Here is a 9,801-nt window from a genome sequence, read left to right on the forward strand (position 1 = left end):
ATAAGTCTTGCAAAATAGAGGCCAATATAACATAGTGTAGAAAAGCACTGGACAAGGCTTAAAGTGCTAGAGGGCATATCCACGGTTAGGAGTTAATTACAGAACAGAGACATCAACAGGATTTCTGTCAGGCTGTGATTATGTGCTCCCCACCCATGTGGTACTGTCCTTATTGAACAAAACAAAAACACAAAGAAGGATGTTTAAAGAAATAATATGTAATACATATACAAAGTTAATATACTAAATATCCATTGTAAAAATTATCATCTTTGTTTTATGTTTACTCTTAGCTGTAGTTACTTAGCTGTAGACAATAACAGATGATTTACCATGTTAATCAGTGATGTGCTGTTCATGGGCCTGGAGAAAAGTAATATATCTGTATATCTTGCATCTAAATGCCTTAGCTTTGATGTTAACATTGTGACAAATATAAATGAGTTCCTTGCCTACGAGATGCATATCTGCCAGTTACTTTATTTGTTCATTTAAAGTTAGTTTGTTGAGGCAGTGGAAATTCTTCAGTGGAAAGTTGAGAGGACACTTGAATAACTGAAAAACAGGAACTTTTATTTGGGCATGAAGTAAACATGTCAGCTCTTGTCTTTTGAATGAGCATTTTGTTTAAATAATCATGTTTTTTTAAATAGTTTTTGTTATTAGTTATGTATATTTGGGCTTTATGTTACATCTTCTGTTGTTTAATGAAAGTTTAATGCATTATTTAAGTATCATGTGTGTTACCATGATGGTGTTTTGTGTTTGCATGAATGCACCTTCTATATATTAGTATATACTTCTGCTTGTGGCGAAGCTACTTGTGATGAGCTTTGATTCTTCATGTGGCTTTCTCTTTTACCACCTGCATTATTATGGTGGTTGTCAGTATGTTAAAGGTACAAAACAGATTTTAATAGCAGTGTGCATTGTTGAATTTACTGGTTTACATTCAAATTTTCTTGTTTGCAAATTAATGAGTATCTTTGAATACAGATATACAGATATATAATTCATATTCCAGGTTTGGAATGACATGAATGTGAGTAAATTACCAAAACAGTCGTGTGAGCTATCCCTTAAAATTGATCATTAACGGCATAGTTTTTCTGAGAATATCTGCTCAAACACTTTCTCTCTGAAGAACAACTGCTGGGCAACATTACAAACTTTCAGCCAACAGTCCATTAAAACACCTTGGCACATTGCACTGCCTCTTTCCTAAAATTATTCTGTCAAAATTTTTCATTTCTGTCAACTTTACATTTCCTTTAACTTGGGTTAGGACTTGATATTTTGCCATGAATTCAGTGGCATTCATATATTTGAAGTGTGGCCAGAATTGGTTAAAGTGTGAGCAAATTCTTTTTTGAAGTCACAAATATCGACAGTCTTTTGAATGAGTATCTTTGAATACAGATATACAGATATAAGATATACAGCTATATAATTCATATTCCAGGTTTGGAATGACATGAATGTGAGTAAATTACCAAAACAGTCGTGTGAGCTATCCCTTAAAATTTATAATTAATTGCATAGTTTTTCTGAGAATATCTGCTCAAACACTTTCTCTCTGAAGAACAACTGCTGGGCAACATTACAAACTTTCAGCCAACAGTCCATTAAAACACCTTGGCACATTGCACTGCCTCCTTCCTACAATTATTCTGTCAACATTTTTCAAACCTTCCTTTAACTTGGGTTAGGACTTGATATTTTGCCATGAATTCAGTGGCATTCATATATTTGAAGTGTGGCCAGAATTGGTTAAAGTGTGAGCAAATTCTTTTTTGAATCCACAAATATCGACATTATAGATTTAGACTAAATAGTGAATATAGCAAGTTGTGCCAAGATTTTAGCTTTCTTCTGCTTATTCATGGTGAAATTATTATGTTTTCCTTTAGAGAGATCATGGCAGTCAAATGATGGCTTTGTCATATCAATTAGTGCAGTCCTGTGCATAATGCCTCATTAGTTTGAGTGGCCTTTGAACTGCTGGGACCAGAAGACATTACAGTCCATTGTTGCCCAGGTGGCCTGTTTTTTGAGTATGTAAGCCAAGTTACAAATCTTATCAGACTTATCTGGCAGGCAAGATGAGAAAAGGCATAGAATTAAGTATGAAATATTGAGCAATATTCCATCAAGAGTTCCATCTGAGCATGAATGAATATAATGTTGTAGCCTATTTTATTAGATATAATCAAAATTTACTAAGGATTTATTTGTTTTGTACTGCCTGCTTTTGCATTTAAGCCTTGGGATGTCAAATATGTAATATGACAAATGAAATGACTCTTTAATGTTACATTCTTCAGTACCTATTAAACTTAGATAATAGGTATTGAACTATGACCACAGAGTTCATTCCTTCTTCTTGTTACGTAACTAGCACAAAGGAATTCTTTCCAACACAAATTCTCAAATTACATACCAAAAAACACATTTTAAATGGCACAGAAATAAATCCCACATACCTCAACAGCATAAGGAACATTGCAATCAAATCAGCAATTTATAATTTGTAAAATTCTGAGAAGTGGTATAGCGGAACATTGGAGTATAGAAGAAGCTCAGGATCAGTGAGACTCCGTCGCCACCTTATGGACTCTTTCATGCAGCAATCTTTGTACAGCTCATCAACTGACTTTAGTCAGCCATTCAGCCATTCACTTGGAAAATAAATAGGCATAATCCTTACGTAAAAGCTTTAGCTTTCCCTGACAATGAGCTTTGATACAAATACTCTTGGCATAGAATTCATCCTCTTTTGGCGACATGTAGGTATGACATATAGACAGTCAGGAATTGACAAGCCTATATTTGTCTTAGATTTTATGTAATTGTGATTTACACTCTAAATTTGTACTTGTATTGTTTCATTAATATTTATAATATATTTGTTTATTTTATATTTGTATATATTTGTAATATATATTTCTTTAATTAAAAGGTTTGCATGCATGCTTCATCAATAATCAAACTGTCATCGTTGTTATTAATAAATCTAGATACCAATAAAGCTAAATTGTGTATATCAGCTCCCTTCTTACATTTAAAAGACATAGATCAAGTTGAACAGTTTAAATGCCCCACCTGTCATTTGACAAACACATCTACAACGATGTATACTTCGTCATCAGAAATGTAGATAGAACATGCAGACATCACACACACACACACACACACACACACACACTTAATCTCTGAAACTGGCTGAGCAATAAAAGATACACCTAACATGATTCATGTCAAAAGATTTCCCATATTTACTGGTCTCTGAGCATTCTTACACAGTCAATTCCAGAATATTATTAAGCAACATATATTAAACGTATGTAAACAATGTCTGTCAATGTACCATGAGTGAAAAAAAGGGAAGTATTTTGTATGTGGGGGTGCTGTCCTGTGTTTGACATATTCTTTTCTGATGATTAACTTGCTGGAGATGTCATGAATTATTGCAAAACATATTTTGAAACTTCTGCATTTTAGACTCCTTTAGACAATGGTTATATTTAGTCAGGTATATTTAGTCTTTATATTTAGCAAGTTTTAACAATATTTTATTCTTTCTATAACTATTCTTATATAAATTTGTAACCACAAAAGTTTTTTAACTATTTTCGAATACAAAAAAATGTTTATTTTCAATAATTATACAGAATTCAGAAGAAAATATTTTGAAGAATGTTGGTAACCAAACAGTTGATGCTATCGACTTCTGTAGTATGGGGTTAAAAATATTATGGAAGTCAATATCTACCGTCAACTGTTTGGTTACCAGCATTCTTCAAAATATCTTCTTTTTACTGTAAACAAAAGAAGGAAACTCAACCATGTTTGGAACAGCTTGAGGATGAGTAAATAATGACACAGTTTTCATTTTTTGGGTGAACTAACCCTTTAAGGGTCGGTATCGGGCGATGTATTTGACAAAACATATGCAACATTATTAGGCTATATATTACCAACGGCCTTTGTTAAGGGCGCCAAAAGACAAATATTTTGTGCTAGATGAACAGTATTACGACTAACAAATTCACTAGAGAAAATTCTTTAAAACGATGACGAAGGTCATTGCATAATTCGCACACATCGTATTTTTCGGATTAGTTTCACTAAAAGTTTGATCTGACTTAAATATCACTAATCATCATGGCGAGCCGTCATGTTGTTTCCATAACTAAAATAGAAGCTGCTAATAGATATCATCGTCAGGTTAAGTCATATTCAGACATTTACACGCCCACCACTTTGACTGCAGTTGTGAATTTCGTAATGAGATGTGACGTATGTTAGGGTTTCAGTAGAGTATTTAACTTCTGGAAACTAGGGCAGCTCATCACACACTCTCTGCAGGATGTGGACCGCGCTTCTCCTGCTGGGACTCGCTGTTCTGTTGCTGTACGCGAGACGCACGAGGTGAGTCCGAACCAGTCCGACCAGCTCCTGAGGCTGACAGACGACACTTCAACTTTACAAAGACGCCCAAATAATTACGAATTAAACATGTCGTTTTTTGCAGACGAAGAAATGAACCTCCTCTTGATAAAGGAATGATTCCTTGGCTTGGTCACGCGCTTGAGTTTGGAAAAGATGCTGCTAAATTCCTGACACGAATTAAACAGAAGCACGGCGACATTTTTACTGTGAGTTCTTGTTAAGTCGCGTTTTGGTTGAGTAAAATAACACTAGAATTAAATCAGCAGCCTGCCATAATGGTATACATTTTACTCCCCTTAACAGAACAAACTGCACTATATAAATATTTATATATTTTGGAGTTTGCTTAAATAATTAAAAGTACAAATATTTCATATAGTCTCTCAATTAAGGTCCAATTAAAAGAATATATATATATTCTAATTTGACCTAAGCTATGCATAATATAGGCTATATATTATACATGTGCATAATATATTGTATATTATTATCGATCATATGATTTTTGTTATGACTTATGACTGCAAGGATGACTTATGACATTCTTGTTGTCGCAATTCTGCAGTTGTGAGTTCCAATACTAGTACTTTGACTTTATTTGTTCATACTTGTGTAAGGACCCACCCGCCAGCCCAAAAAGCGGAATCCAGCGGCCTGGTCGAAGGTTTAATGCGTATCCGGTGCAACTAAGATTTACAGCTACAGCTTCTCCTAATGGTACATTTTACTGATGCAGTGTGGCTGATTATGAAATGAATATAGGTCTGCAGAATATTAATATTAATAGAATATAATAAACTAGTAAACGTCACATTTATAAGAATGAACACACTATGTATTTTACAAATTTTAATAGTGACGACAATGTGCACAACAATGTAGCTGAAGCTGCAATTATTCCAGGTGTCGGGCCACTTCAGCCCTCTTAACTTGAGACCCTTGACAATCCGAAGTACTGAGGAAATGACCTGAGCTGTGTTTCTCAAATGCATTGTGAGCTAAGTTGATCATTGGGACCATTAGTGGCAGTGGTTCTACACGCTTACGATGTTATTGGGAAATGCAGCCCTAGCCCTTATTTGGCTGTTTTTTTTTTTTAAATAAATCTTTATCTAGATATTGCAACTGTATAAGGGTTAAGATGACAATCTTGCTGTCAATCATGACATTTCCTGTGCCAACTTCCTTTAACTTTTTTCAGCACTAACCACACTAATCTAATGTGAAGCAGGTGCGTGCAGCTGGACAATATATCACTGTTCTACTGGACTCAAACTGCTATGATGCTGTCCTGTCCGATGTGGTCTTGCTTGACCAGACCAGCTATGCCCAGGTCCTAATGAAGAGAATCTTCAGCCTGAATCTGCCCAATCACAACCCTGAATCGGAGAAGAAAAGGGCAGAAATGTAGGTTTCTAATAATGTTAAATGTCTCTGTCTGAACTACTGTCATCTTGAGAATTTGTTTTAAATATTTTTTAAGATACTTTCAGATACTGAATAGATCTTTTGGTAACATCAAGGCTGAAATATCAATTAATTTGAACCATATATAAATATGTGTTTGTGTGTGTTTGACTAGGCATTTTCAGGGGACGGCTTTGACCCAACTCTGCAGCTCAATGCAGGACAACCTCCAGCACCTTGTGACCCCCTCAGAAATGGGCCTCAAAGTATCTGAGTGGAAAAAAGATGGACTCTTCAATTTTTGCTACAGCTTGCTGTTTAAGTACGCCAATCTCTCAAATCAACATGCTAGTAACCCTCTGAAATCTGTAAGAGCTGTTTCTCACAACAAGCATAAGCGTTGATGTGAAATCATTGAATCAGATTACAAAATTCACCACAGCTGCAAGTACAGCTTCAGTGCTGAGGCTAATTTTGTCACGCTTCGTGAGAACTCGGCAGAAAGCATGTTGAAAATGCATTATGAAAATGAAAATGTAATGATTAAGTTTGTAATAAATCTCAATTGTCACTTCCTGATAACCATTTCATAATTTATGGCCGTTATTGGAGCAAGTACTTAATGTAGAGCATTAACTGTTATGAAACAAACAAAAAAAAAAATGCTTCATTTACGCACTACTTGAGTATGTAGGCTTAATACTTCGTTTGGCATTCATTCTGTACCCATCAACAAGCAGAGACTGTCCCACCCAAAAGCTGGTACAATAATTATCACTCACTATTGTACAGATAAGACCTGATGTCATGTCTCCACTAGGTGCAGCTTCGTTATCTCATGAATGCCTTCAAGTCATGCAGTAAAACATGGTATTTTGTGACAATGGTGAAAAGTAAAGGCTTGAATGTTGTACTACAAATCTTAACGGTGTGGAAAAACCTGATTTCATGGGAAAATGATTAAGGCTCATACCTCTCAATTTCTGCCTTTTTCTCTACAGGACTGGCTATCTCACTGTGTTTGGCACAGAGAAGAACAATAGCGCAGCACTAGCAGAAATTTATGAGGAGTTTCGCCAGTTTGACAAGCTTTTGCCTAAACTGGCTCGAACTACTGTAAACAAAGGTAATGTAGTTTCATTTGAAAGAAATTGCTTAGAAAAACAGATGTTCATTCTTCCATTATTTTTTTCTTTTTAAATTAATTTTCATTAGACGTGATTTATATAACTAACCTGTGTTTCTTTTTCATACGTTCATTAGAGGAGAAACAAATTGCAAGTTCAGCACGAGAAAAACTGTGGAAATGGCTGACTCCAACAGGTTTAGACAGAAAGTCAGAACACCAGTCATGGTTGGGGAACTATGTACAGCAACTGCAGGATGAAGGCGTTGATGCTGAGACTCAGAGGAGAGCCATGCTGCTTCAGCTATGGGTCACGCAGGTGAGTTTCTCCCTGTCTCTATCACTTAGTTGTCCTTTTACAACACATACTGGCAAAAAAAAACATTGAATGCATTGGGAAAAAAATGTTCCTAGATGACATTGTTATAATAAACATACACTATCATTCAAAAGTTCAAGCTGGTAAGATGTTATTGAGAGAAGTCTTTTATACTCACCAAGGCTGCAATAATTTGATATGAAACTACAGAAAAAAATAGTAATATTGTGAAATATTACAATTTAATATAATCTATTTTAATATATTTTAAAATGTAATTTTCAGCAGCCATTACTCAAGTCGTCACTGTCACATGATCATTTAGAAATCATTCTAATTAGTTGATTTGGTGCTCAAGAAATATTTCTTTTTATTATCAGTTTAAAACAGTTGTGATGCTTACATATTTGTGGAAACCATGATACAGGATTTTTTAGGATTCTTTGAACAGAATAGCATTTATTTGAAATAGAATTCTTTTGTAAAATGTCTTTATTGTCATTTTTGATCAATTTAACTCATCATTGTGTAACAGAAGTGTTAATTTCTTTCAAAAAATAAAAATCACACTGACCCTAAACTTTTGAATGGTTATGTACTTCAAATTTTTCCTGTTCTTTTTCATAACAGGAAAGTGGATGATCATTTAAATTACCATGCCCCAAAATAGACAATAAACCTTTATGGCTTCAGAAAACTTATATAGATACTTTATGGTGCTTTTTGTCCATTTTGGAGCTCGGCAATATAAATGACCATTTATTTTTCATTGTATGGAAGATCTCCTTTTGTATTTCACTGTGAAAACTGAAAAATAATACAGGGTTGGAACAATACAAACTATTGTGTTAAGTAGTAGTTCATCATCATGAACATTAGGGTAAACTATTCCTTTAAAAATTCCTTTTGACTGATAGCATGCTTAATTACTCAAAACTACATAGTAGTGACACACTGATACCTCAAGGTTGACATAGGAATAGGCTGTTGTAAACAAAAGAGTCTGTCACCTCTGGAATGTGTGAGTGTGTGTGATTTCAATCCAGTTCCACAGAACATGAACACAGAACCTGACAAGCTGCCCAAAGCACACCTGAGACGCCATAGCCTGAGGCCAAACAACACCTACTGAATGATTCCTTTGTAACTGAAGGGAATTAGGCAACGCAGGTGTGGAAGCATCCCTACTATATATAATGCATTTGACAGAATTATTACATGCATATTAGAGAAAGTTGAATCAAGCTTGTTAACACAATCACATATAAAATGTCTACATAAACACCATGAGGCATAATTAAAGGATTAGTTCACCCAACAATGACAGTTATGTCATTTACTCATCCTCATGTTGTTCCTGTATAACTAAGCCCGTATAAGTTTTTATGGAACACAAAATGCAATGTTCATGCATATGAGGCAGAATGTTCACAGTGTTCTTTCCATATACTGAAAACAGTTCTGCTTGTATGCAAACACAAAGTAGTTTATATGACTACAAATATAAGTCAAAAGGGTTTGGAATGACAAGGTAAATTAAGAAATACATTTTGTAATACTGTATAATATACAATTGCTTGAATTGCAACGATTCCTTCATTTAAAAAAAAATTTTTTTTTGAGTATAGATTTATATTTCTAAAGCCATCATGCAGCAATCCTCTGTTTTAACCACATGAGAGCAGTATAACTATAGAGAAACAGCTTCACTGCATAATTAATGGTGCTTGCTAATATGACTGTTTCTCATATTTAGGGTTAGGGATTTGAATAAACCACTAACCATAAGTATTATGCTTTGACGCAGAACTCATCCATACTTTTCTGAGAAATCAGAAATGTTCACCATTGAAGAAAGGATCTTAGCCAGATCTTGGATAAAGAATATATATATATATATATATATATATATATGTAAAAATATTGTTCAAAAGTTTGGGGTAATTTTTTGTTTATTAAAAAAATTGAATATTAGAATGATTTCTGATGGATAATGTGACACTGAAGCTTTGAGTAATAATTAACTGCTGAAAATTCAGTTTCAAAGATACTCACATGAGCACATGGGAATTCCCTCTAAAAGAAAGCATTTCTTTTAGCTTTGTCATGGTATCAGCAGGTATATTGATAGACAACAGTCTGTTTGAGAGTCTTCACCCCTCATTGGCTTCGTCTGTCAGTGAGGAGTCCCCCTGAACCCACAGCAATTGCTGTATGACAGGTTTAACTGTGCTGCTCTGCACACACTGACAGCAATGCTGATATAAAACCGCTTAAGGAGAAGCAATATGCTGTAGGCTAGACCCTGCTGTATACTTATATGAAATGTCATAAATCTTGTGGCATATCAATGTGTGTCAGGCCACTCACTCTTGTTTTGCAGGCAATTAAAAAGGTTCATTGTAGATTTAAAGAGTATATCTAGACATTTAAAGTGAAAAAATTATTTTCACGATATTCAGTGTCAGCCTTTTGATTCCCCCCCACCCCCCAAAAA

The 9,801-nt window shown here is 34.7% G+C and overlaps 1 protein-coding gene and 1 long non-coding RNA gene across 2 annotated transcripts in view; one reads left to right on the forward strand and one right to left on the reverse strand.

The window, feature by feature from the left end:
* The window catches only part of LOC107708107 (uncharacterized), a 20,239-nt gene extending 12,802 nt beyond the window's left edge, over window positions 1-7,437 (reverse strand). The window contains exon 1 of the long non-coding RNA XR_001636323.1: window positions 7,426-7,437. This is a non-coding gene — a long non-coding RNA (uncharacterized LOC107708107). The remainder of the gene's footprint in view (window positions 1-7,425) is intronic.
* Window positions 4,370-9,801, forward strand: part of LOC107708106 (prostacyclin synthase-like) — an 8,286-nt gene continuing 2,854 nt past the window's right edge. Inside the window, exons 1-6 of the mRNA XM_016512254.1 lie at window positions 4,370-4,431; window positions 4,535-4,658; window positions 5,684-5,859; window positions 6,035-6,181; window positions 6,861-6,985; window positions 7,123-7,304. Of these exons, the coding sequence (XP_016367740.1) occupies window positions 4,370-4,431; window positions 4,535-4,658; window positions 5,684-5,859; window positions 6,035-6,181; window positions 6,861-6,985; window positions 7,123-7,304 (816 nt within the window). The remainder of the gene's footprint in view (window positions 4,432-4,534; window positions 4,659-5,683; window positions 5,860-6,034; window positions 6,182-6,860; window positions 6,986-7,122; window positions 7,305-9,801) is intronic.

The sequence above is a fragment of the Sinocyclocheilus rhinocerous genome, unplaced genomic scaffold, assembly GCF_001515625.1.
Source record: "Sinocyclocheilus rhinocerous isolate Xijiao unplaced genomic scaffold, SAMN03320098_v1.1 scaffold113, whole genome shotgun sequence".
Lineage (NCBI taxonomy): Eukaryota > Metazoa > Chordata > Actinopteri > Cypriniformes > Cyprinidae > Sinocyclocheilus > Sinocyclocheilus rhinocerous.